Source organism: Canariomyces notabilis (assembly GCF_033297395.1).
Source record: "Canariomyces notabilis strain CBS 508.74 unplaced genomic scaffold N656scaffold_19, whole genome shotgun sequence".
In the NCBI taxonomy this organism is placed as follows: domain Eukaryota; kingdom Fungi; phylum Ascomycota; class Sordariomycetes; order Sordariales; family Chaetomiaceae; genus Canariomyces; species Canariomyces notabilis.
Window position 1 is genome coordinate 382,322 of NW_027041841.1, and position 24,867 is coordinate 407,188.

Below are 24,867 nucleotides of genomic sequence, written 5' to 3' on the forward strand. Positions count from 1 at the left end.
CAATAGCAATGGAAATAGATTCTACGGGGATAGTAGCGAGGCAAGCTCTTTAGATGGATACCCAGATACTATACCACAGCGCAGTTGCAGATCACAGTTCACATGAGATAGACTGAGAACGTCACCGCCCTCTAGTTGATGTCCTGTTGTTGTACATGTACACGTTTGCATTCGTCTTATTCCCTGATCCCTCGCCGACGCCGTGCCATGTGAAGTAAAAAGCGGAATGCCAGGACGATGCTACAACCCTTCCCGCCGCCAAGTCTTCGAACCTCCTTTCCCCCGTGTACGCCTCTAATCGGCAAGATCGCTCGTGACGTTGCTGAACTCACCCTTCTCCAGCTTGGTCTTCCAAAACACCGGGTTGGTATCGGTAAAGCCGTGCTTCTCCCAGCCTGACTCCTTGACGTGGTACAGGTTGATGAAGCCACCCGAGTAGGCGTCGCGGTGCGTGGCCGCCAGGATGCTGCGGCTGCCGAGCTCTAGCGCCTCCTCGACCGTCAGGTCGTAGCGGTACTCGGCGTCGAGCACGCCGTAGGCAAATGTCTGGCCCGACCCGACACAGAACAGGTTTCCCGCCAGCCGCGTGCCGTCCGAGTCGATGTAGTAGAGCGCAGGGCCTTCCTCCTTGGTCACGCCGGCGCACATGGTGCCCATCGACAGGCCCATGCCCTTGTACTGGTACACGAGGTTGGCGAGGATCTTGGACGCGGCCGCCACGCTGATGCGGCGCTTGTGCCGGAGCTCGTGCAGCCGGCACTGCATCCCCAGCCAGGCCAGCCAGTACTGGCAGTCGGCGGCGCCGCCCGCCATGGTGCCGAGCAGGTCGCTGTTGATCTCGATCACCTTCTTCACCGTCTGGCTGGCGATCCAATTGCCCGCCGTCGCCCGGGAGTCTGTCGCCACGATGATGCCGCCCTGGAACCGGAATGCGAGCGTTGTTGTACCGTGCGCAATCTTGATGGGGCATGACGGGTTCGACCGGTCATCTGTGGCGGCTCGAAGCCATGCCGACGGCTATGGGGACGTTTCTCGTCAGAAGATTGGTAAGGATAACGGTAACAGCAAGCGAGCTTACATGAGCTACTGGCGGCATGGCAAACTTGAGAGATAAACTGGGCATGCCGGGCACGGCATCGGCAAGATCCTGCTGCTCCTGCTCGGTGAAGACCTCATTCTGGTGGTAGGCTGGGCGGCTGTACCGCGCCACGAGAGTATCCATCCTGCTGTCGTGCCTGTGGGTTGTACCCAAATCGGTATCTGTCGGAATGCCGGTGATAATATGTGCTGTTGAGTCGGCGTCGGTGTGGGCGGCGAATGACTTTGTTGGAGGAGGCTACAGGTTGGACTTGGATGTTCAGGTTGCAGGAGCTCAAGGCAGCTTCCCATGCAACGCGTTCATGGTAACCTTGGGTCCGAGCTCCAGGTGGGCGGACCCACTCCGAATTACCGCTGTTACATAATTATTTTGGTAACGCTAACCTTACAACCCAGACTCCGTACGGAACAATACGATGATAACGGATACCGGTATGACCAATTCCTGTGTAATGTAATCCAGGTCTCCTAAGGTATGGAAGTTATTCCAACTCTTCAGGTAACTGGTGGTAGCTCTCACTCCATGATTACATTAGAGCATTACTGACACATATGGATTCACCAGCTCCGCATCAACGTGTCTGATCTGCCGGTTGGACACACGCTCTCCCTGTTGCAGTTTGAACGGGCACATGATAGAAGCTCTTGTTCTTTTTATTCCCCTTACTCCTTCATGACCCATAGGAGCCGATCCGAGGAGGACTGCCTCAGTTAACTGCCTATGTAGAACCCATGATGTCCACCGTGCCCTTTCCCCGCTACTGAATTCGTGACCTCGCGACCATAGCGCCCTGAAACTAAAGCGCCATCTGGACTTGCTCCGCTTTTGAGGCCCGCCGTATAAGTCGAGCCGTACCGAAAACCCATGGGCGACCAAGAACGCAACGGCATGTCCAGCCGGAGAGCGAAAAGACAAGTAAAAGTCCCATAAAAGCAACCGTGCTCAAACACCCCAACCGATGCAGATTTCATGTCGTACCAGAACCGCCGACCTGACCTTTTCGATAGTCCGCGCCATGCGATACAAAACGGCTTCCCGTCGCGCCTGTATAATCGAGCCCCGGCCGTGTCGTAATGATAACCCCTTCATCGCCGCCTCGTAGGCTAGAGAAGGAACAAACGCAATCAGCTAAACGCTGTCTTTTATCGTACACCCCCTGAAGAATTCTTCGGATTTTGTCGCAGTCGATGGGTACTGAATGCAGCCTCCTTCTGGAAAAACACAGCTTTGGTTAACAACGAACGCTCTCGCCACATAAAAAAATCATTTCCTCCATCCCACATTCCAGATAACAAAGGCAATGTCCCGGGCCGTATTTACCGTATTAATGATTCGAGCGATCAGGCCGCCGTCGCCCGAGGAGCCAGAGCTGCCTTCCTCAAAGGGCATAAACATGCCGGACTCGGTCCGCCGCATCCCGGCCGGCTCGGCCGACAAGCTGGTTGAGGATAGCGTGCGACGGAGCCCAGATGAGCCCTCCCCGTACTGCGTGGCTGACATTCCGTAGCTGCCGTCGTCTCCCACCTTTCCCTCGTCGTCGTCATCATCGTCATCGTCGTCGCCGGCAATAAAGAGCTTACCCGACTTTTTGGATGGGCGCAGCGTTTCTTGTGAGGAGGAAGGCGAGATTACCGGGCTCCTGTAGCTGGTGCTGTGCTTCATCGCTGACTCGGTCGGCTCAGGCGTGTCTTCTCGGTACTTGAGCGTCGTGGAAGGGAGCATCGCTATCGTCTTGCTCTCCCCATTGTTGCTGGGCTTCTTGGCCCTCTTCAGTGATGGCCGCCTCTTTTTGGAGTGCGTTCGTTTCATCATGATGGCCCCGTCGTCCGAGTCACTGTCGTACGGATATCGGCCATCATCCTCATCGTCGTCATCACCCTTGACCTCAACTGCGATGCACTGGGCCACTTGCTCGTTGAAATGTATGTGCTTCCGCTCCCCGCTTGGGGAAGTGATGCCAGACGATCTCGCCGAGGGAAAGAGGCTGGTCCCATCCTGGCTGAAGCCGCGGGACGAAAAGGGGAACGTGATGTAATCCGTAGTGGCCCGCTCAAGACCCGGTCGCCTGCCTATTCTCTTCATGATGCCCCCCTTCTGTTGTGCTTGCACCGCTGCCGCGGCTTGCTTCACCAACGATGAGGTGGACAGCGACCTTTGAAGCATGATTTCCGACATGCTCCTCTTTTTTAGAATAGGCTTCTTTTGGATAAAGGAATTCGACTTGGACATCCCGGAACTGTTCGAGCCCGTCGACGTCTTATTCAGGGTGGACGTGCCCGTCTGTAACGGGCCGTATAGCCATGTTACGTCGCAATCCTTCAGCCTGCTGCGTGTTAAAAGAGCAATCGAGGGTAGGAGACCTAAAATCAAACATACCAGTTTAACGTCTCGGGTGACACGGTGCTCAAGTTATTTTTTGACTTCATCCACGTCCTCCAAGAAGCATTCTCAAGGCGAGCGGCATTGCTATAATCCCCTCTCCGAGAGACAATATGCTTCCAAGAAGACCATATGTCTTCCTCGCGCCAGTTATGCGACAGATAGTCGACATGCCGGGAAGGCTGCGCCCTCAACGCGATATCGTCCTCAGCTCTCTCCTGGATCTCGGGCGTTCCCGGTCTAGTCGTGGCTGCCGAGTCATCTTGCTCATTCGGTGAAGATGTGGGTGGGCCGCCCGTTTGCGGACTCGGCGAGGGATCCAGATCATCTAGGCGGCCAAAATACCCGACGTCCTCGTATCGAGGCAGAAGTATCTCATCTGGTGTGACAGATCCTTGGGAAGCGGCCTCTTCGCAATCTGACGACAGAGAGAAGTTGGTAGCGGGGGTCGACGAGCAAGACAAGTCTGACGACTCGGCTTGGGGTGCCAGCGGCGATGAGGGAGCCGATGAGGTTGGCGAGTCTGAAAGATGTCGGGAAGGGCCGCGGTAGAGATCAACGAGCCGAGACGCGGAAGCCGAAGTCTGCAAGCCGGGGCGGCTGGTGACCAGTTTTGGCTGTGAATGGGAGCGGCGCAACGCTGACGAAAAGTAGCTGTCGTCGTCCGACGTGATAACCACGGCCATTTTGAGGCGGCAAGCACCCTGGTGATCAATGGGCCGCCGTCCAAAATCACCTTCAATCCTTCTCCAACAGGGAACTAGAAGCGCCCGACATATGTGGTGAGGCGAGAAAATCAAGGTTGCATTCGACGCTGGCGGAACGATGCGCTATGCGGAGGGAGGACAATGCTGTCTGGGCTTCTTTCTGTTCCTCGACGTGCGGTGGCTGACAGGGCGTCCGGGGAAGACAAAGGCGGTGACGAGAAAGGGAGGGCTGCCGAAACGCGTTCGGCAAGGTAAAACGATGAGGCGAACTGCAGAAAATCACGATCAGACCTGAAGCGAGCAGTACCCGAGGCAAGAAAATGGCGATTTCAGGAAATGGGAGGGGTGCGGCTGCAAGCGGGAGCAAAAGTCGGAAAAACTAGGTCGAAGGGGAAGAGTCAAGCAGGATATATCCTTGTGGTGTATTGCTAGTGTTCGAGAAGGGGTTTGCGCACAGGGCAAGGAGGTGTGTGCGGGTAAGTGCCCCGGCTCTTCGGAGTCTAGGCACCTTGTGGGTGCAGTGCAGGCAGGCTGATGAACGGAAGCGGGATTGCAGATTGCGGGCTGTTGCCAATTGTTGCCATGACCCATCGGTACCTCCCACACCTGCATCCAAACGTGGGATGCGATTTGAGTGTGGGCGCCTTGATGCTCAGACGGGGAGGGTGGGATTCGTTTGGGGTGTTCCAGAATGGGAAGGGGGGGTGCCGCAGCCGCCATGTACATACACACAATACCTTATCGGCTTCCCTTGATGGGCGAGAGTTGTGAGGTGGTATGTATGTTGACGATGCCTGAGCGAACAATGATCAAGGTGATCTGCCATGCATCATCCAGAACAGCGGTCCGTCAACTGGGCCATAAAAAATGCAAACTTTGCGGAGTGCAGGGGAAGGCACCAGCGTCCTCATTCGCCCAGTCCTACCGGCAGTTCGCTGGTTCCCCTCACCAACACGTTCGATTGGGCGGTTTTGACGATCTGGGAGGTAGCGAAGATGCAAGGCAGGCAGGACCATAGAGCAATGTGACCTGCAAAGAAAGTCCAATGCTTGGGAATTGGGTGGGATATCAAAGCAACGAAGTAAGAAATCCACTTACAGCTTTTCGGCGACGATTTCGAGCCCCCGCAGAGACACAGCCAAGGGTGGCGGGGTATTTAAACGTTTAACAGGCGATTACCTGTCGACCCCCATGCTTTCGTTCCTGGAACCAGCGTTTCGGTTGTCGGGTTGGCGCTGAGCGCTGAGGCAAGGAGGATGGGCAGGTCACGGGCCTGTATCCATGTATTTCAGTCGCTCGGCAAGGGCTTTTTTTAGTCGTCTCGCGCACAGGCAATTGGGAAACACCAAAATACCTATGTACTGTACACCTGGCTTATCACCGAACGAATGCTGCTTAGACGCGACGTAGCCAACTGCCCAAGGGAGGACTGAGGATGAGAAAGATCCAAGGACGGAGGGGAGAGAAGCCTGGAGGCAAGAAATGCACCCTGGAAGTTTTGGGTGCGCCGTTCGGTACGACACCGACGCCGAGACGCTGGAGGCGGTCTGGAGGCGGTCTGGGGGCTTTGACTGGCGGGACTGGTCACTGGTCACCTGGCTTGCCAGCGATTGGTACAGTGCATGGGCGTGGGGAGGCAACAAGTGCAGGCGCGGGCGGTGGGTTGGAATGGGAAAATGGACAACCAGGGTGCGCTTTGCACAAGCGTGTGACCTGCTCTAGCTGCTCTGCTTGGCTGGCCTTTAGTTCTTGTTAGTCAACGGCTTCATCTCTCCATGGTTTCTGGCAGGCAGCTCGACAGAACCGAAGCCGTTTTATCAAATTGCCGTCCGGGCTCCCGCAACACAAAACTGCCCGAAATAGCCAGGTCACTGCCATCCTATGGCTGGTTCACGATGCTGGCATTCAGCGCCGCGTTCGCCAGACGAGAGCCAATTCTTTCCTGTTGGACTGGAAACAGGTCATAATCAACAGCTCGCAGGCCCTGGGATCACCCTGGGAAGTCTCGGCCCCGTCCGAGTTCCAATCCCCTCATAGGCCTCCTCACCTGCAATAATAACCTGTTATGGACAGCAACTTCTTCCTGATATCTGTTGCCGAGCAAAACGCATCCCAGGTGACTGCACTTCTCCGCATTTGCAACCGTCGCTCCCACAGTAATAAAAACGCGGGGTTCGCGAGGTGATTACGGCACCTCGATGACAGGGAAGAAAACAGCAAAGCGGTGCCGTGTTCTCGGACCTGGCGTGGTTTCGCTAGACAGACGACGTGCGGGAGTTTAGCAAAGTCAAAAGCACGTCGGTAACCTCTAGATTTGCGCCATTGTCTTCTGCAGATTCGGGCATTCTCGACTCGCGTACCTCCGGTTTCTCCCGTTGCAGTGTCCACCGTGATCCCTCAGGGATGTGGCTAAGGTTCACCGGCTCCCATATTAGGGTTGATCGTCTATCTTCCGCTCCTTGCACGTTGCACCTCAGTCCTGGTCAACTCTTTGTCTGGCGTCCCCGGCTCGCATCGACGGCTTTCAACTCAACTTCAAAATCAATGCAGCGTTAGAACTTGGCTCTGGCTGGTGTCTATGCGCAGAGCTACGAATCAGGCAGACTCGAAGATGCCTGTGGAGATGCGTTACACGATTTCATGTCGCCTCTACTACGGAGATTCACCCCGTGTCTCTAAGTGCCTTACATATATGATCTCCCTTTCCTTTAGTCATTGCGGGAGATCTGGGAGCAAGAACCCCCGAATTGGATCCTATGGACACTGGAATCTAGCGTACGGTACAGTACATGGGCAAAAGGCCATCATCACAAAACAGCACACTCGCAAGTTTGCGGCATCTGCGAACAACTCCTAGAGCACGGTAGGATCTCGTTCGTGTCTTGTTCTACTCCACGGAGGGTATGGCGGCCCGCCCAAACGTCATGAGCGGCAGAAAAAGAGAAGGATATACGAGATATCCTTTACAATCTGGACTATGGCTGACGGACTGCGAGGGCCGGCTCACCAACCCTGCTTGATGGCTAGCCAAATCTGGGGTTCCTGACAGAATACATCGCGTCGAAACAGTGCCTTTACCATGACTGGTCCTCTATTCCCGCCGCTCTGGCTGTGGGTGGCCGTAGTCGCTGGCGCTGGCCTTCGATATCTGGATGTTGATGACTGTTATGAACCGGTGATAAAGCTGGGACATTCCTGTAAGTCAAGCCCGCCCCCACTTGATCGGTCCCGCGTCTACCGCAGGAATCCAGCTTCGATACCGTATGCAAGCTCAGCAGCCTCTTCGGTTTGGTTAAGACGAAACCAGACAGCTCGTCGTACATCAATTGTGTTAAAGCGAAGCCTTTTTGTTGTACACGCTACGTGCCACAGTTCAATGGCTGCTCAATGCCGAAGCCGTTTTCCGTCCTCTCCGCGGCGTTTAGATATTCCTTCAATAGCTGACCCTTAGAGGCCTTCTTTCTTCCCGCCTTTCCTCCGGTGTCCAGCAATCTTCATGCCCCACACTTCCGTTGTCCTCTCCGGATCCGAAACTTGGCGTCACAGTCGGAAGCTGTGCTTGCATTGTGGTTGCTATCTTGCGTCCGTTGAAGCGCAAACTAAAGCACCGGGCTGCAACCTCGGTCGGCTCATACACAAAGAGGCCAGGCAATCTCTCCCGACAATATCCGCTTATCTCAAACACGGCCCCGGACTCTCGGCGAAAGAGGGCAGGTAAACGGCATCTGGTCAAAACTCGGGATAGACTCGAAAGAAGTTGCAGGGCCCATTACATTGAGATTGAACAGACATAGAATCATGGATAGTAAGCAGTCCGTTCTGCTGTTTACCTCGAACCCCTCGCCATCCTTCCAGGCTGCTAGGATGCTCTCCTCTTGCCACGGGCCAGACCTTTCTAGTTTCTATGCCCACTGGAAAATTTGAAGGCCATATATGGAGCCGTGTGAGCCGTGGGATGCCACTAAATAACCACGTCGTCGTCTTTTCGGTCCGTTAGCCTGCTTCGACGACACCTTTGCCGCCGCTCCTGGCCCTATCAAACGGCGCACAGGAATAACCGTGTCGAAGACGACACACAACAACTCGCCCGCCTCTGTTTATCAAGGTGGATGCACAACCGATCTATGTACTATGTAGGCCCGCATGTGTGGCACCCTGTTGTGCCCTGGTTCTCTCGCATACAACGTTGTGTTTCGGCTGCACGTCCGCGGCTTTGGTTATCTCGCGCCGGATCTGGTACGTGTACATACAATACATTCACCCGATCTTATCATGGGAGCTCCCGGCCTCTGAGGAGCTCATCGATTTTGACTCACATAGCTAATTAGCAATGCAGAACCGATGTTCGACAAGGCGCCCTGACAACATCCACTCGACAGGTCCCCCATACATCAAAGCCGTACATATTTGGGAAGACATCTCCTGGAATTGAGCTTAACGATTGGCTCCTTCGCCCTATCTTCTCATCGAGAAGCACTCTGATACCACCCTCCCTGACACTGAACTGGATGCTTGCTCTCACACGTCAGTTCAGGGGCAGTTCAACCCACCACCACACATGTGATCGCGAGGATTGCCTAGAACGGTCCATCTCTTTTGTATGCACAGCACAAGGAGAGAAGACCGAGTCCGCGTTGACGGACCCCATCGGCTTCGGTCCGAAAGTGCAACCGCCGCGCTTACATAGACCACGGTGTATGTCATACACGGTACCGACTACAAGTAGCGCAGATGTTTTGCGCGCCTACTACACCACTACGGGTGCTGCAACCGACCAGACATGCTGTTGTGTCTCGCAACGCGTTTGTTACCGCACCGACGACCGCGGACTATGTTGCCCGAGTACTATAACATTGATGAGATCGCGCTACGAACCGGGCTAGGCCGGGCCAATGTCTTCCCGTCAGTATGAAATAGCCCCGTATCATAATGAAGCAATAATCATGACTATAGTACACTATAAATCCAATCAGCTCCACGCAAGAAAGTCAAGGCGGCATTTGTATGGATCGGATCGTGAATCGTGAATTGCGTGCGTCCCCCCTCTTGCCCACTTCCGATGCTCCTCATATATGCATGGCATAGACATACCTACATGCCTACCTGCCTACCATACCTATATGTATGTATATTTTACCCTTGGCTTTTTGACAGCTCACCGAGACCCACGTGGAGTGATTCGACGACGAACAGCTACCTTCCGAAGTACATGATATATGGAGCAAAACTGCATGTGCGAATGCGCCAAGTCCTGCACCAGCTTCACATCTCTGCAAGATGCTGCCTTGCGTTCGTCCATCGGAAGATTATAGGTACATAACAAATCGAGATATATGAATAAAAATAACCTATGGGAATTCTTGTCTGGAAGATAAAATCCCACCCTACGTAAACCCCTGGTGTGCAACTCACCCGTTGAAGGAGTGGATGGACATTTATCTCCGATATCACAAAACATGCATTTCTTGACAAGTACGTAAGGTAGGATTTCCCCCCATTGCTGTGAAGCTGCATAGTCATAACTACATAGTGTAGATTGCTTTGTATGCCGGCCACGCTGAACTAGGCATAGCCCGAATTCTTGATGGACAGAAGGAGGTCTCTGTGGTTCTAAAACCTCCTGAGCGGATACATCATACGATCCATCCACCACCATAACAGCAAGCCAGCAGCTTCGATAACACCCTCCACGAGCCAGCCCTATGGGGGCCCTTCCCCGCCTAGGGCCTATGGCCTAGGGGCAAAGGCAACCTCCCGCGGCAGCCTGAAGCTAGCGCAGTACATTGTCTTTGCGGGGGCGACGGCCCTGACATTGTGGATTGCGACCTGGCCCTCGACGTCTACATCGTCCCCAGGCCGCATGGGAAATCCTAACTCCCTTGTGATGCGCTCGCAAATGTCCAGCAGCGGCGTCTCGTCGTCGGCCTTGACCGAGAAGCAATGCACGTGCACCAGGGGCAGTTTGGGCGCAGCGGCCGTCGTCGAGGAGGGCTGGAATAGGCTCTCGTGGCCCGCGTACAGGCCGCGGTAGCTACCGAGGAATTCGATTGCCGAGGCCGGGAGGTTCATGACGAAGTGGGCGATTGTGGGTGGAACGGGGATCTTGATCTGCGACTGTCTCGGTGGCTTCCGGGTCTTGTCTCTGCTGCCCTTGTCCTTCTGCGTGATGAGGGCGTGCTCGCCGGCTCGAGAGGCCGCCAGGACGGCGTCGGCGGCGTTGTGGATGAAGCTGCGTCCGTCTTCGCAGAAGGGGCGGACGAATTGGCCCACCTGAGTTGGGAGTCAGTTGCAACGGGTTTGTGAGCGGGAGGGGGGCTGGCGCGAACCTTGTTTTTCCTGATGGCTGCTTTGAGGCATTTGAAGCTCTCCGGGTTCTTGTCGTTGGCCCAGACGAAGACACCCTTCTTACCTGCCGGCACGGCAAAGGGCCCAATGCCGGCCATGACGTCGCAGACAACGTCCCCGGGCTGGAATAGGTTGATTAGCCTGCGATGCTCTGTCTCCAGCCTGCTGTTCCAGTAGACCTTCGAGTAGTCAAACTCAAAGGTGCAACCACTCTCGGAAACTTGGACATTCAAGTCATCTGGCCCAGCTAGAACTTCGTACTGAAACGTCCTGAACTCGGATTCGGTCCCCACATTGTCGACCTTGTTGATGACGGTTTTGAGTTGGGGGTTTTTGTCAAGCAGGATCTCTGCTACCAGCTTCTTGTAAGGGAGGTAATGCTCCCGTAGATTCAAATGTGCTTTCTTCTCGTTAAAATACGAAGATCAGGGCAGCGGTAGAACTAGGTGACTTTACCTACATGGCCTGCGATGTTGAAGCCGGCGGGGATATCCTCGTGGAGTTCCTCGGGCAGGATCGAGGCCATAATGTCGCCTGTGGGAAGTGGTCAGGCTCAGGGAAACACAAGAGAAAAATGCACAAAGTATAAGCTTTCTCGTACGGTAATTCCAGTAGTCGTAGTCGAGCTGGAGCTCGTAGGGGATGACGGTGAGGTCCTGTTTCTGGACGCCATCTTTGAGCGTCCTACCCCAGGTATCAGGCTCTGGACGCAACGGCAAATCAGCACTTCAAATTCACAGCATCTCCATGTGGAGCGAAAACGAGCTCCCTAACCTAGGGCCTTGATACTGGGGTTTAGCAACAGGCACTTGCGTCCCTGATCGGCAAGCGCTTGGTCCGGATGGGGCCGAATCGGCGAGATCCTGTCTAGTTGCAAAATCTCTTTGCTAGCATGGAGGGCCTTGCGGTACTGGGCAATGAGGCGGGCATCTTGTATGGCAGCGGCAGCCAAGTCCACCTTTTTGGTGAAGAGGGCGCGGTTCAGCGCCGCAGTTCCTGTGCGAACGATGGGAGGACGGAACATGCTCAAATCCACCTTTCCCTCCCCCTGCACATCGCATGTAGACGATGTGTCGTCCTGAGGATTCATCTCGTTCCTTGTTAGTCCAGTTCGACATGACCAACCAAAAGCGATGGTGTCGGTTACTCACCTGATCAATCATCAAATTGGGCAAATGGAGCCTGCATGTGAGTGAAGATCGGGCGCGCAAGGCTGGCCAGGAAGGAGAAACTCGAAGGCCCCACAATGAATGAATTACCAGCCAATGGAAAGCTTGTATTCCCACTGCTTTCCGCAAGGCTGACATCCAACTGCCACTCTCACTCATCCATGATATTCCTAAAGGAGAAAATCAGGATCGGAAATCGTGGCTGTGTTCTGCTTGCCGGCAATGCTGATGTGCCTTCATATTGGTTACTACTGCCCAAGCTAAGAAGGACAACCGATTATAATAACAAGGTTGAGCATCGGGTCCAACGACGTTTCGTCAAGGGTGATTCAACTCCAAAATGGTATTACAGACACCGCCCACCCCCCACCAAAGTGCGCCTCGGCAGCTTTCCTCAGGTAGAGACCTTCCTGGTAATAGGCAATTCTCACCTTCCCAACCTCATCTGAGCCTGCGCATACCTGCAAAGAGCCCGGTAGAACACCTGGTACCCGACCCCTTGATTATCCTGCACGTGGAAGATCTCGGTAAGCCGGATCTGCCACGGCGGATACCCAGACAGCTCGACGTGGGGTCCGAAGAGAATGAGCAGGTCTGGCTCGCCCATCACGTTCTCAGTAAGCTCCGCGTCCACAAGCTCGGGCGTGATGTCGGTGACGCTGAGATTCTTGCGCTGCGACATCTCGGCGAGGGTCTTGGTGAGATCTACAATGGTCTCCCGCCCGTCTCGTTCGGATAGCAGGAGAACCGAGAGCTGCTTTCTCCCGCCGCCGTCGTTGCCCATGCCGGGGGAGTCGATGGGGATAGACTCGAAAGGGGTTGCATACGGCGCGCCAACGCTTGCGGTCGGGACGTTGGATCCAAAGTATGCATGAAGGGTTTGCTCGACTGCGCGGTGCACCTTCTTCATGGACCTTTTGAGGACGCCTATACCAATGGTAAGCTGAATGCGATTACTGTTTTTCATGGCTCCGTTGCCCCATGCATACCTGTCCTTTCATATATTGACAGATGTGGAATACCCGCGCTGGCACACCACGCGGCGATGTTTGCGGCTTCGTCAATCAGCTTTTCGGTGCCGTCTCGCCTGTGGTCCTCTAGGGTCAGGATGACGCTGAGGTGGTTAGGCAGCCGGCTTAGCCCCTTGACATCTCGCTGTATTATCTCGGGCGTCCGGTGGTGATAGTAGTATATCGAGTATATGCAGTTCCCGACGGCATGATAGGTCTGGCGGATGCGCATGTACAGGGAGAATAGAGCGTGAATGAGGGTGAAGAGTAGCAGGTGGAACTGGCGCTTGATGAAGCGGCGCACACCGAGCCTGGGCTTCTTCTTTGCCTGAGCTGTTGCCGTCGCAGGGTCCGGTCGGTGTGGTGAGGGCAAATAGGGCTGTTGCAAGCACGTTAGACCTCAGGATACCGGACCGACCGCCTACCGTGAACTAACCTTGAGAAGCTTGGCCCTCTCCTCGGGAGTCAGTAACTTGCCCCCTAACCGTTCGTCTCGCCGGTAGGCGTCAAGATCCCGTACGGCGACTGGCATGGCGTTACAGGCCACGTAGTTTGCGCGGGCTTCGATGACGTTTGCCTTATCTAGATTTCTGGTCAAACGCAATATGCAGGAAATTGATACACAAAAGGCGAAGGCGCGACCGAGAAGGAACAAGCTAACCCTCCAATGTTGACAAAACGAGCATCATCTCTCTCCCTTGCAGTAGCTGGGACTCCCCATGTTGCACGATGAGGAGCAAATTAGGATGTCAGCCACAAGGATTGATACCTAGGTGGGCTTAATTTCCGCTTTGAGGCCCCTGTCACTGTCAACGTCAACAGTGGCTTTGGCCGCTAAATTTCAGGCCATGACGGAATGTCCAGTGGCTGGAGCTCTCCAGGTGAAGTTACAGTGTTATGTACACTGCCTTGGCCCACTGCAGCCCCGCTACCCACCCTTGGGGTTCCTGGGCGGCAGTCACCCGACCGGCTGGGCAGCAGCTTCGGGTCCAGCAAACTGCCCTGTAACTCTGATACGTACCTGAGCTTACAGCCTCGAAAACACCAAAGATATCCCCCCACCTCCCACCCGACCCCAGACGTGAGACAGAGCACCCCATTAGTTAGTTTCCGGCACAGGTTGCCTCATGTGCGCTTGCCGGCAGGCCGACCAGAGGTGACGATCGCGGCCATGGAACGGGGCGGATCCAGCGCATCGCGGGCCCTCTTTCCCAAGGGCCCCAGTTTCACCCTCGACGACTTCTCCAACAAAGACTTTATTGTCCGAGACTTTGTCGACTCCCTTGCCGAGAGCGCCGTTCCTGCCAGCCGTCGCTCTGGCCCGGCGCATCATGCCTTTGACCCGAAGCCCCTGATAAGGACCTTTGAGAGTAAGAACCGACCTCGCCGGGCTGTCTGTCCTCTTGCCAGCACAATATCCCTCCAACTGCTAACTCTTGAGTCTGTCGCAGACGCCCTGTCGCAGTTGGGAGCCCTCTCAGAGGAGCTGCAAGAAAAGGAATCAGAGCTGCTGTCGCAGGTCCGCCGCGCCGAGATCCAGCATGATCAGACCCTCGAGACGCTGGGCCGCAAGCTCGATCAGTCCATGGCCCAGTTCGAGGCCCTCGACCTAACACTCAACAACCCCGGCACCGCGGTCAATGGATCGAGTCGCGCCGACGGTGGTGGGAATATTGCTGTGCAGATTGGCGAGAAACTCGAGGAGCTGGACAGGAAGCGGAGGAAGGCGCTGGACGCCAACTTCCTGATCCAATGCTGGATGGAAGTGACCGAGACGGGCCAATTGACGTCGCTCGAGGAGATCCAGCGGCAGGGAGGCGCCGAGAATAAGGTTCGCTGCGCCGTCATTGCTCGCCAGTTGATGCGCATCAGCCAGCGCCTGGATCCCACATCATGGGGCCAGACAAGCAACGGATTTCGAGGCAACGGCGTCACCAACGGCGTCACAGGCACAAACCGGCGCCACAACACGAGGGAGGCTCTGGAGAAGTTCTCCGAGTCGCTGGAGCAGGACTTGCTCACGCAGTTCAACAACAGTTACCGTCGCCAAAACTTTGACGACATGAGGGAGTGTGCGAGGGTGTTGCATGACTTCAACGGCGGCGCCAGCGTCATTGCCGCCTTCGTCAACCAACACCAGTTCTTCATTGACCGCGACCAGCTCATCACCGACGAGGTCACTACCGATAGCGATACCTGGGATCAGCTCGCCGACCCGGATTCGGATCCTCCCGGCGTCGAGCCGAGCCTGCAGTCTCTTGTCGATGAAGTCAGGATCGTGATGCAAGAAGAGTCTTTCATCATCAAGAGGGCGTTCCCCTACTACGAGACAGTTCTCATCAAGTTCATACAGCGTGTCTTCCAGCAGTCTATTCAACAGAGGCTCGAAATGGTCCTAGACAAGGCGACCACCATCTCCTCGCTCGCATTCCTGCGTTCGCTACACGCATCGCGCACCTATATTGGCGCCTTAGTAGAGGACCTCAAGACGCATGGACTGACGGAGCATCCGGAGCCGTGCTCTGCCCAAATTGCCCAGACACTAGACCAGCAGCTTGAGGAGCTCTTCATCCCCTACCTGGTTGGCAACTCGTACATTGACCGCGAGAGGAAGAGTCTGGAAGAGATGTATAACTCGCTACTTTTCAAGTTCACCATCTACCACTCTCGGAGGAAAAAGGCGCCAACCGGTTTCATGGCTGCCATCGCCCAGCAGGGAACACAGCTGATCGCCTCGGCCAAGGATGCCTACATGGAACGGCTGGAGTCGTCCGATCTCACCCCGACCCAGAAGCGCATGATGCTTCGGGTCGCCGGTATCCAAGACAGCAGCAGCAACAAGAACGACATTGAAGTATCGGAGCAGGACGGGATGCTCAGCGTCGACTACGCCAAGCGCATGATTCTCTGGCTGGCCGAGAGCGTCCGCCGCACCCTCGAGATGAGCTCGGCAAGCGACACGCCCAAGGACGTCAGCACCCTCCTCAACCTCCTCCTCACCAGCATGGGCCAGGTCTACGTCGACACGGCCCTCGACGCCGCCCTCGACCAGGCCACGGCGCAGGAATCGTCCAAGGTCGAACCCGACCTGGGCTACCTTCCCAACCTCCGCCCCGCCGTCACCATCACCAACCTCATGTCGCGCTTCATCACCACGGTGCTCATCCGCCTGGCCGAGTCCAACACGACGGTCCGCCGGAGCATGGAGGCGCAGGCCAAAGTGGCCATCGAGAACACGGAGCGCAAAGCCAACGCCGTCATGAAGAGCACCCTCGACGTGGCCGTCAACTGGGTGACTAAGCTGCTGGCCCAGCAGAAAAAGCTCGACTTCCGCCCCAAGGACAGCGACCTCGAGCAAGGGCTGGTCTCGGACACCCTGCAGACGCCCGTCTGCCAGGCCATATGCACCTTTCTATCGGCCAAGGTCTACTCCGCAGCCCGCCAGGCCGTCGACGGGCACAACCTGGAGATTTTCTCCTCGGAGCTCGCCCTCGCCGTCCACCGTTCGTTGTTTGACCATTTCAAGAAGTTCCAGGTCAACGCCACGGGCGCGTTGGTGGTGACCAAGGACATTGCCAAATATGTCGAGACGGTCAAGCAGTGGCCGCTCACCAAGGAGGTCGAGCGGATCGTCGAGGTCCTCATCGAGGTCGGGTACCTGTTTATCATTGGGCCCGAGGCTCTCAGGGAGCGGTCTAGAAATCTGGCCTCGTCGTCGTCATCATCATCGGCGAAATCCTCATCGGCGTCGTCGTCGGTAGGGGCGGCCGATGCTGACGGCGCCAGGCGCCTGCTCAAGGCCGACTTCAAGGCCTTTGTCCAGCGGCGCGAGGACGCGAGCACCGTCGGCGTGCAGAGCGTCTTGGCCGGGTTGTGATGATGATGAAACGATGCTGTTTGGTTTACGCAGTTTACGCCAGTTACATAGATACACTCTGAGGGGATGCCCTGGGTGGCTGGGAAAGGGAGTCCTTATGTCGACGTCTTGCTCGGAGTGGTGCTGCTGTCACCCGCAGCGGGTGGCTGTGTAGCTGACGGAATGTATATAACAAGCCTGTTTTGGGATGGTTGCACTAGTTAATGATACCAGAGAAGTTGTTGATTGCGGTTGTCTGCCACTAAATGGGACATATTCTAGCCTTTTTGATGAGCCACCCGAGTCTATTTCATGGCTTGCCAAAATGAGTACCTGGTATACAACCAGCACATTCATGAATCTATTTTACAATACGTGGCACACGGGTCATACATTCGACATTATCATACACCAGCTCCCCCACCATCTCACTCAATCTTTTCCAGCAGCGTCACAGAGACCTTGTTCATGTGCACATTGACATCAGCCAGCTCCACGCGGAAGACATCGCCGGGCTTCACATCCGTCATGCGGACGACGTTGTTGACGTGTTCCACCTCCACCACGGCAAGACGATCGAACCAGTCGAGGCGCCCCTTGATCCATTGCCTGAGCATGACGTTTGTAACGGTAAATCGGAACGTCTGAGGGAGCTGCGACGAGCCATCGCCGAAGTGCCATGCACGCGCTAGGGCTTGCAGGATCCACTGACTATTCCCGTCGCTGTTATCGAGCAGTTTGGCGTGCCGCTCACGGACGCGCAAGCGGGGGAACACGCTCTCTTCGAGCTGCTCCTTGGAGAAGGGCAAGTAAGATCGGGGATCTTCGCGCTTTTTCTTTTTTGAGCCAGATTTGCCGCTACCAGCACTCGACTCTGCGCCTGCGGACGACGCGCCGCCAACAAGAGATTTGCCGCTGCGGTGCTCCTCGAGCAGAGCAGCCTCGATCTGCCAATGCGCGAGCAGATCCACATAGCGACGAAGCGGGGACGTCACCTTGGTATACATTTCCAGCCCCATCAGGGGATGCGGAGCGGGGGCGGCCGCGATATCGAACCCGCCAACAAGAATGTTGAGTGTTTGGAAGTCTTCGAGAGAAGGAGTTTCGCCAGCAAGAAGCTTGGAAGACAGAATGTCACGGGTGAATGCGCGCACGGCGTCCAAATTTTGACCGCCCAGGACGCTGACACGGTAGGGGATCGGAATATCGCGTTCGTGACACCATCTGGCGGCGACCTCGCCGGCCAACTGCATCAGGCTGCTAACGAGAGGGCTACCCGGCTTGCCATACGAGACACGAATGTACGGATCGCCGCTGTAGTGAACCGAACCGTCGATAGTTGCCAAGGGCACAACGTTATCTAGCGAAACCTCTGCCGTTGGGCGCCCCGGAAAGCTAGGAACTGCTCCATTTTCTACACGAACCCGCTGAAGAGCATCGGCAAGCTTCGAGAGCGTCTTGAGATCGGCGAGTTGACGTCGCGACAGTTGGTCGGGCCTAACCATTGTTCTGGCGGGCGTAGCGGTCGCCGGACGTGTCCCGACCTCGAACACTGGGGCCGCAGAGTCTGGCAACAACAACTGAGAACCGCCGCAGACCGAGGATACATCCTCTGGAGTCATATGAACAACATCCCTAATCGTCCCCGGTGTTATCTTGTAGTCGAGCAGGCGACCCTCCTCGTTCACCCGGGCGCTAAAGGTCAGGGTAGGTCGATTTGGACCCAGAGAAAAGACAGCCGGGAAGTCCTCGTTGTCAAACATCCGTTGGTGGAAGCCAGCGAGGTAGCTGGTCTGGGCGCGGAGTGCTGCTTGAGTAGCCCACCAACTGTCGGGTCTGATGCGAGAGGCTGGGTCAGCCACATGGATGTGGATCCAGTATTCGCCGTCGCCCGCGTCTTCGAGCGAGATCCCGTCATCAACCTCAACTGTGCTCGCCGAATCGATACAGAAGACGGTGGCGCGGGTAAATTCCTGACGGATGGGGCCCAGCTGATCCGGCTCAAGAAGAAGCGGTGTAGCGTCAGCTTGGGCAGGCACAAGTCCGGCGTGGCGGTTAAGCTTGAGCTCAGGGAGACGCAAGTAATGACGAGCGCTCACATCCCAAGGCGGGATCCAGCCAATCTCCTGCAAAAAGGTCCAGCCGGTCGTGCTGTCCAGCATGGAGCCCTCGTACCGGTTTAAGGCCCTCAAAATCGAGGCCCCGATCCAGTGGCAACGCGAGCTGGAACGAAATCCGCTCGATGCTGCCGATGCTGCCCAATGCTGCATAAATGCGATGACTGACAGAGCAGTCTCTGACCACTCGGGCGGCTCGGGTTTGTGAACGCTCTCGCTTTTGCGTGGCCCTACCATGCCGTGCGGCGACCAGTCGCGGTGTAGCCGGCTCCGGTCAATAACCTTTTGAGCCTGTGCCAGAAAGTCGTTGAATTTGGGTTGAGGCCGTCCTCGGCCGCCGATTGATTCCCAGTAATCTCGTACCAATTGCTCGACTCTGTACACATTATCCCGTGTAGAGGCGGACTGTAAAAGTACGAGAGGAGACTCGTGGTGACTGGAGGCTCGGTCCAGAGTCTGGAAGGCGATATCATCTTGGTCGATGACAGAATAAACGGCGTATAGAGCCTCTGGTGGGAATGTCGTTCCATGCCTCTTGAGCCCGGCCGGCAGAAGTGCGTCGGCGATCTCGCGCAGGCTCACTAGCTTCTCATCAGGGCCGAGCTTCTTGTGGGCATGGCTGAGTCTTTCGACATAGGTCTGGTGGATGTGGCTAGCAGCGGACTGGAAGGTGTACATCTTGCGGATGAGAGAGGCGGCAAGATCGCGGGATGGACCAATGTTGAGGTCTTGGAGCTCGTTGAGAACGGTGCTTGAGGGTGAGAGCGAAGGTATGGCGTCAATGACAGCCTTCAGCTCTGCCGGATCTTTGATGAAGTTCTTGACGACGAAGTTGGAGTGGATCTTGCGACTAGTGAACCATTTGCCCGTGTTGGTGTAAAAGTGGTCGTGACCATTGTACTTGCCCAAACAGACGGCTAACAAACGAGTTCTGTAAGTGCCATTACTAGAGCGGCAGGGTTAGCATCCAGCCTAGGTAGGCAGTAATGAGACTGGGGAACGTCGTACCTGACTTCGACAAGGTCGCCAACGTTCAGCACTCTAGCAGCCAGGCCTATGTCGACTACGTCGACGCCATCAAAATGGGGCTGGGCGGCATCATCATGCAGCGAAGATATATTGAGCTTGAAACTGTGCTCGCTCTGGCTTCCCGTCATGGTGTTGAAGACGCCACCGAAAGGGGAGTCCTCGATGAACTCTCCCGGAAGGGGCGCAGGGTTCTCTGCCTCCCATTGTCTAAGCTCTTCGCGGATCCGGCTTTCCAGAGAAGAGGAACGGAGGTCTGCGCCGTTCGACAGTGAGGTCGAAGGAAAGTCGGACGTCGAGGGGGCTGTGCTGGAGAGCAATCGGGCAGATGGACGGATGACGCTATTCGCAGCCGACCGCGATGAAAACGCAGACAGCGGGAATGCTGTGGTGGGTGGTGTTGCTAGGCCTCGTCGTAGGGCCTTTTCGGCAGCCTGAGGCCTGAGATTGAGGCATCTCCAGCAGACATAATTCGATCTGCTGGCACGGCGCATTATGGTTAAGGTATGTACTTCGTACTCTACAGTACCTTATCCAGGGCCCGGGTCGTGGACAGATGTGCAGCGTCACCGACCTCTAAGAGGAGTTCCTATCATGCATGCAAGCCAACCCTCGCCGCATGGAAAATTCTTGGGGCGCGCTACCATTGGCCCTGCTACGTCTTGCAAACGCGGTGTCAGGTGATTTGCATCACAGTTTTGCAAAGCGTTCTTGATTGATTACTTCTAACCAACCCTAACCCACTGGTCAGCGTCACACCTGATTAGTGATTACCACAGTAATCAATTTGATGCCCAGACTCCAGAGCTCAGGTGTTCCCCTTCTGTCCCTGCCAGCCGACAGGCGAGCAGGCTCAGATTGTAATGTAACCAGCGTTGAATACTTACGCCACATTATCAACACAATTTGCTAAAGAAAGGGGCTGCAATGAGTTCACAGTAGTCGTACTGTACGGTACGTACGGAAGCTTTTGTGTAATTATCCGTATTCGGCTCACCACCGAGTCAGGTATGTATGTAATTGCAAGTCTCCTTCTGCAGGCCAGTTCTGGACCAAGCAATACGATTTGGTTTGACGATCGACACTTTTAGTGTCGCGGTAGTTATGCCGGCCATCTCCTTGTGCAAATTGATCCGGGTCAATCTCGATCATGGACATGGAGTGTACGCAGAGCTTTGGTCAAATGAGCCGCCAAGTGCTCATGGATAACCAGGATTTGCTGGTCTGGACTCTTGGTTACACGGTTCCTGAATGGACCCGCCCACCAAAGGCAGGAACAAAACGCGGACGGCCCACAGGTGCTGACAGCGGATACGTGTAATATATCCCAGTTTCTTAAGGTATGCCACCGTTCCCATCCGCCTATCACTACATCAGGTAATTATTACATACCTATATGCTCAACTGTGATGGGCGATGTTGAGAATGGACAGCAGAAAACCTTGACCTCTCGAGTCCCCTCTTGAAACAAGCCCTATGTATATACACCACCGGCCTTTGGAGTCATTACGTTAATTGATCTTGGCCATACTTGAATATCACATATACAATACAGTACACTACATGCCAGTACGGTACAGTGCGTAGTGTTGGACAGGCAATTCTGCTAATGTCGCTTAAATTCAGCCAGCGAAACGGCGCATCCCTTTTCTGCCATGTCTGACCACCTGCGCTAACTGTTGAATTGCGCGTGTGTGAAATATCCACCCATCGTGCTTGGTGCTCGAGCTGCAACCTCCTTTTTTCCCTGGACGCCGTTGTCAACTCTCGCTGCTACGGTGATTTGCTACTGTGTAGGCCAGCCAGAAGGAATTCCCCAGAAATTTGTGCATGCAGCCCCACTGCAGCTACCATCACCGCCTCCAATGCCCCTGACTGCCGTGCCTTGTTGGTACGACACTAGGCAAGGGACTCTACAGGTTACAGTGCGGGAAGTACTTCGTAGGTGCCGCGTTATTACCATACGCTACTAATGCTTTTCGCTGTCTCGTCCAGTACCACGATGGTTGTCCTGCCTACACGTGGAATCATCTCGGGCGGAACTTCGTAGCAGCAACGCCCATAACAACCGACGCCAATTGCGACCTGATAGGAAAGTCCCGATGAAAAAGGATGGCAAACTTGAGCAGAGGACCCTTTTGCCCTCTGTGGCCGGCGATGCTCGGCAAAGCGACGTTGCTAATGAGCTGCCCCACCGCCGAGAGCCCGTCCCCACCACTCAGCAGGCCCAGCACATCGACAGGGCCAGTCGCGATCCCTTGTTGGGTCATGGCGGATGCCGTCGGATTAGGCAGACCCTGGCGTGCTGGCTTGCTGTGCGCGCCGTCAACAGGGTGCCAAGCATCAGCCCCCGGCGTCTGCAATTAACTGAAATCGTACTAATAATTACCGCCCTCGCTGCCACCCCGTTTAGACCTCTTTTCTTGCTTCCCCCCTTCCTCTCCCCTGGAACCGTCCATGTTGATATAGTCAGCATTGAGAGCATCCTTTTTGCTTTCGCCGTTCGTTCCCTTCTCCTTCCATACCACCGCTTTCACTCATTTAGCGGGCATTCGTTTTGCTAAAACACAAAATCCATAACGCCTCAACATTAATCTGTTCCGGTTCCTCGGGTCTTGTTTGGGTTTTTGTCGGGAAACATGAAATCAACGGTTGTCGCGGTCGCTGCGGCCGTGCTGGCCGGCGGTGTCAATGCCGGTCGTGTCCACGCTCACCGCAACGCTCACCAGGCTCTGTTCGAGAGGAAGCCTCAATTCAATGAGAGCGAGGTCTGCGTTCCCAGCTGCACCACCATCTACAGCACCATCGTTGGCGAGCCAACCAGTATGTTACCTTGTTTATGAGCCTAACCTGGCGACCCGGAAGATAAAGCTTGAAGTTGTCATGTCTAACGAGTTTACAAAGTTGTCCAACCTACCCGGCCTGCCGTCACCAGCACAACCAAGGCCGTCGTGCCCACATCATCAGGCCCCGTGACGGTGCCCACGCCCGTCGCCCAGACCTGCCCGACGCCAGGCACTTACACCTTCCCCGCCACTACCGTCGTGGTGACCGAGACAACGACTGCCTGCGCCGCGTCCACCACCAAGGTCCCCTCTGGCACCCACACCCTTGGCGGTGTTACGACGGTTGTCACGACCGCCACTACGGTTGTCTGCCCTTACGCCACCACCTCAACCGAGAATGGCGTCGTGACCAGCGTGATCAAGACGACGACCTACGTTTGCCCCTCCGCCGGCACCTACACCATTGCTCCCATCACCACCACCGTGACTGCTCCTGAGACCACTGTGGTTGTTCCCGTCGTCACCACCATCTGCCCGGGCACGTACACCGCCCCCGCCGTGGTGACGACCATTACCGAGACCAGCGTGGTCGTCTACTGCCCCTTCACTTCCTCAGAGGCTCCGGCTCCCACGCTGGCTCCGGCTCCGACATCACCTGCTCCCACATCGGTTGCCGTTTCCGAGCCCGCCAAGCCGTCCTCCGCCGCTCCTTCTCCGTCTGCCCCGGCCCTCGGTGGAAAGGGCAAGCTGTGGGCTATGACCTACACGCCGTACCGGGAAGATGGTAACTGCAAGACGGCTGAAGAGGTCATGGTTGACGTTGGTGGCATTGCCAGCGCCGGCTTCACCACGCTGCGCGTCTACTCGACCGACTGCGACACGCTCCCCAACGTCGGCGCCGCTGCTCGTAAGTACAGCCTCCGCCTGATTGTCGGCATCTTCATCGGCAAGGTTGGGTGCGACAACGGATCCCCCGACGTCGCCGAGCAGATCTCTGCCCTCAAAAAGTGGGCCGAGTGGGATTTGGTCGACCTTTGCGTCGTTGCCAACGAGGCTCTCTTCAACGGCTTCTGCACCGTGTCCGAGCTCGCCGGTTTGATCAGCCACACCAAGACGGAGCTCGCCTCGGTCGGCTACAGCGGCCCTTTCACCACCACCGACGTTGTCTCCGCCTGGATTGGCAATGATGTCAGCGCCATCTGCAGCGTCATTGACGTCGTTGCCACCAACGCCCACGCCTACTTCAACTCCCAGACCCTTCCCAGCGATGCCGGCAAGTTCGTCGCCGGCCAGCTGGCCATTGTCGAGAACGTCTGCGGCAAGCCCGGCTACGTCATGGAGACGGGCTGGCCCTCGGCCGGTAAATGCAACGGCGTCGCCTGCGCCGGCGAGGCGGAGCAGCGGGCTGCCATTGAGTCCATTGGGAACGAGCTGGGCCCCAAGGTCGTCTTCTTCTCCTTCAAGGACGACCCCTGGAAGCAGCCCGGTGCCTGCGACTGCGAGCAGCACTGGGGCATCGCCAGCGTCTTTGGCGCTGTCTAAGTAGATGGCTTCAATTGGATCGTGGTTGTTGCCGAATCGCCGCCAGCCCGCTCATTCGCAAAGGGATCCTTCCCGCCCAACAAGAAAAGCCCTTTTCCGAACTGTCAGCTGCCTCTCCCGTTTCTGTCCTAATCATGTATATACAACATAATCTCGTCCCATTTTTTGCCATGTGAAACGAGCTTATCCCCTCGCAAGATGAGGAGCAGAGCACAGTCCAATGAGAACAGAAGCGCTACAGTTTGGAAACCACCAGAACGCCCAATCCTCCCCTTTTGCAGGCGCTAAAGTACTCCTCTCAAGAAGGAGATCGTGTGAAGAAAACTGAGGTGTGCTGTCTGTCTGGCAATGGGTTTTTATGATGTCGGGTACGATTTGACGGTGTTCCGCGATTGCTTAAAGCCGAAGAGAGTCGGTCTCCTTCATAATTCTGTAATTATTAAATCGTAGTGTTAAGTTGGTCGTCTGTTGAAAGCAAACTATCTTTTCCTGTTGTCCCTTGTCTCTCACTCTCACTGGCTTGTATATGTATGTATGTATATATAAGGTTTCGTAGGATCAGGAAATCAGCAATCATGACTATGACTTTGTTTTCTCGACCTTATTGAGAACCAAATTCATACTCTCATGTTCCTGATCACGAGGTTTAGAAGTATCAGATTCAAACACCAATACGGAGGTTGGGGCCAAAAGTATTCACCACCCTCCTGCTGGTGGCAAGCCTGTCTGCGTGTGAGAAGCTAGAAGGAAGAGAGACACACTGTGTTTTCTTTGAGAAATAGCGTTCCCTCGCAAACCTCACTAAAATAAATACTGAGGTGGCTCTGTAAT

General features: G+C 55.6%; 7 protein-coding genes across 7 annotated transcripts; 3 read left to right on the plus strand and 4 right to left on the minus strand.

Moving 5' to 3' along the window:
• Positions 1-16: 16 nt before the first annotated feature.
• N656DRAFT_757456 (N-terminal nucleophile aminohydrolase) lies at positions 17-1,316 on the minus strand. Its single transcript, XM_064813147.1, has 2 exons — positions 1,079-1,316; positions 17-1,017 (listed from the first exon to the last, which is right to left on the minus strand). The coding sequence occupies exons 1-2, from the start codon at positions 1,220-1,222 to the stop codon at positions 295-297; spliced, it is 867 nt and encodes a 288-aa protein (XP_064668100.1). The 5' UTR covers positions 1,223-1,316; the 3' UTR covers positions 17-294.
• A 900-nt stretch (positions 1,317-2,216) lies between these two features.
• On the minus strand, positions 2,217-4,349 carry N656DRAFT_211002 (uncharacterized protein). The gene is made up of 2 exons (XM_064808907.1): positions 3,476-4,349; positions 2,217-3,422 (listed from the first exon to the last, which is right to left on the minus strand). Exons 1-2 carry the CDS (start codon positions 4,162-4,164, stop codon positions 2,363-2,365), a joined length of 1,749 nt encoding a protein of 582 aa, XP_064668101.1. The 5' UTR covers positions 4,165-4,349; the 3' UTR covers positions 2,217-2,362.
• Positions 4,350-7,982: 3,633 nt separating this feature from the next.
• On the plus strand, positions 7,983-9,204 carry N656DRAFT_211312 (uncharacterized protein). The gene is made up of 2 exons (XM_064808908.1): positions 7,983-8,421; positions 8,514-9,204. Exons 1-2 carry the CDS (start codon positions 8,329-8,331, stop codon positions 9,066-9,068), a joined length of 648 nt encoding a protein of 215 aa, XP_064668102.1. The 5' UTR covers positions 7,983-8,328; the 3' UTR covers positions 9,069-9,204.
• A 377-nt stretch (positions 9,205-9,581) lies between these two features.
• N656DRAFT_830798 (putative undecaprenyl pyrophosphate protein) lies at positions 9,582-13,555 on the minus strand. The gene is made up of 9 exons (XM_064818609.1): positions 13,146-13,555; positions 12,689-13,088; positions 12,161-12,626; positions 11,682-11,712; positions 11,305-11,620; positions 11,132-11,233; positions 10,987-11,064; positions 10,512-10,930; positions 9,582-10,455 (listed from the first exon to the last, which is right to left on the minus strand). The coding sequence occupies exons 1-9, from the start codon at positions 13,239-13,241 to the stop codon at positions 9,913-9,915; spliced, it is 2,451 nt and encodes an 816-aa protein (XP_064668103.1). The 5' UTR covers positions 13,242-13,555; the 3' UTR covers positions 9,582-9,912.
• Positions 13,556-13,717: 162 nt separating this feature from the next.
• On the plus strand, positions 13,718-16,896 carry N656DRAFT_838410 (exocyst complex component Sec10). The gene is made up of 2 exons (XM_064818856.1): positions 13,718-14,079; positions 14,161-16,896. Exons 1-2 carry the CDS (start codon positions 13,881-13,883, stop codon positions 16,584-16,586), a joined length of 2,625 nt encoding a protein of 874 aa, XP_064668104.1. The 5' UTR covers positions 13,718-13,880; the 3' UTR covers positions 16,587-16,896.
• Positions 16,820-20,299, minus strand: N656DRAFT_846933 (RNB-domain-containing protein). Its single transcript, XM_064819248.1, has 2 exons — positions 19,691-20,299; positions 16,820-19,628 (listed from the first exon to the last, which is right to left on the minus strand). The coding sequence occupies exons 1-2, from the start codon at positions 20,200-20,202 to the stop codon at positions 16,994-16,996; spliced, it is 3,147 nt and encodes a 1,048-aa protein (XP_064668105.1). The 5' UTR covers positions 20,203-20,299; the 3' UTR covers positions 16,820-16,993.
• A 2,048-nt stretch (positions 20,300-22,347) lies between these two features.
• N656DRAFT_800048 (glycoside hydrolase family 17 protein) lies at positions 22,348-24,036 on the plus strand (the record flags this gene model as incomplete). The annotated part of the gene is made up of 2 exons (XM_064817959.1): positions 22,348-22,531; positions 22,613-24,036. The coding sequence occupies 2 exons, from the start codon at positions 22,348-22,350 to the stop codon at positions 24,034-24,036; spliced, it is 1,608 nt and encodes a 535-aa protein (XP_064668106.1).
• Between the last annotated feature and the right edge of the window lie 831 nt (positions 24,037-24,867).

Bases quoted from the DNA above. Each gene is read 5' to 3' on its own strand.
- N656DRAFT_846933 (XM_064819248.1), bottom strand. From the start codon at position 20,202: ATGCGCCGTGCCAGCAGATCGAATTATGTCTGCTGGAGATGCCTCAAT. The intron at 19,629-19,690 runs GTACGACGTTCC...CTGCCGCTCTAG, and splicing joins GGCGACCTTGTCGAAGTCAG to TAATGGCACTTACAGAACTC.
- N656DRAFT_830798 (XM_064818609.1), bottom strand. From the start codon at position 13,241: ATGCCAGTCGCCGTACGGGATCTTGACGCCTACCGGCGAGACGAACGG. The intron at 12,627-12,688 runs GTATGCATGGGG...CCATTGGTATAG, and splicing joins GTCAATATATGAAAGGACAG to GCGTCCTCAAAAGGTCCATG. The intron at 10,931-10,986 runs GTAAAGTCACCT...ACGAGAAGAAAG, and splicing joins CAACATCGCAGGCCATGTAG to CACATTTGAATCTACGGGAG.
- N656DRAFT_838410 (XM_064818856.1), top strand. From the start codon at position 13,881: ATGGAACGGGGCGGATCCAGCGCATCGCGGGCCCTCTTTCCCAAGGGC. The intron at 14,080-14,160 runs GTAAGAACCGAC...AGTCTGTCGCAG, and splicing joins CCTGATAAGGACCTTTGAGA to ACGCCCTGTCGCAGTTGGGA.
- N656DRAFT_211312 (XM_064808908.1), top strand. From the start codon at position 8,329: ATGTGTGGCACCCTGTTGTGCCCTGGTTCTCTCGCATACAACGTTGTG. The intron at 8,422-8,513 runs GTACGTGTACAT...ATAGCTAATTAG, and splicing joins GTTATCTCGCGCCGGATCTG to CAATGCAGAACCGATGTTCG.
- N656DRAFT_211002 (XM_064808907.1), bottom strand. From the start codon at position 4,164: ATGGCCGTGGTTATCACGTCGGACGACGACAGCTACTTTTCGTCAGCG. The intron at 3,423-3,475 runs GTATGTTTGATT...AACACGCAGCAG, and splicing joins TCACCCGAGACGTTAAACTG to GCTGAAGGATTGCGACGTAA.
- N656DRAFT_757456 (XM_064813147.1), bottom strand. From the start codon at position 1,222: ATGGATACTCTCGTGGCGCGGTACAGCCGCCCAGCCTACCACCAGAAT. The intron at 1,018-1,078 runs GTAAGCTCGCTT...ACGTCCCCATAG, and splicing joins CCATGCCGCCAGTAGCTCAT to CCGTCGGCATGGCTTCGAGC.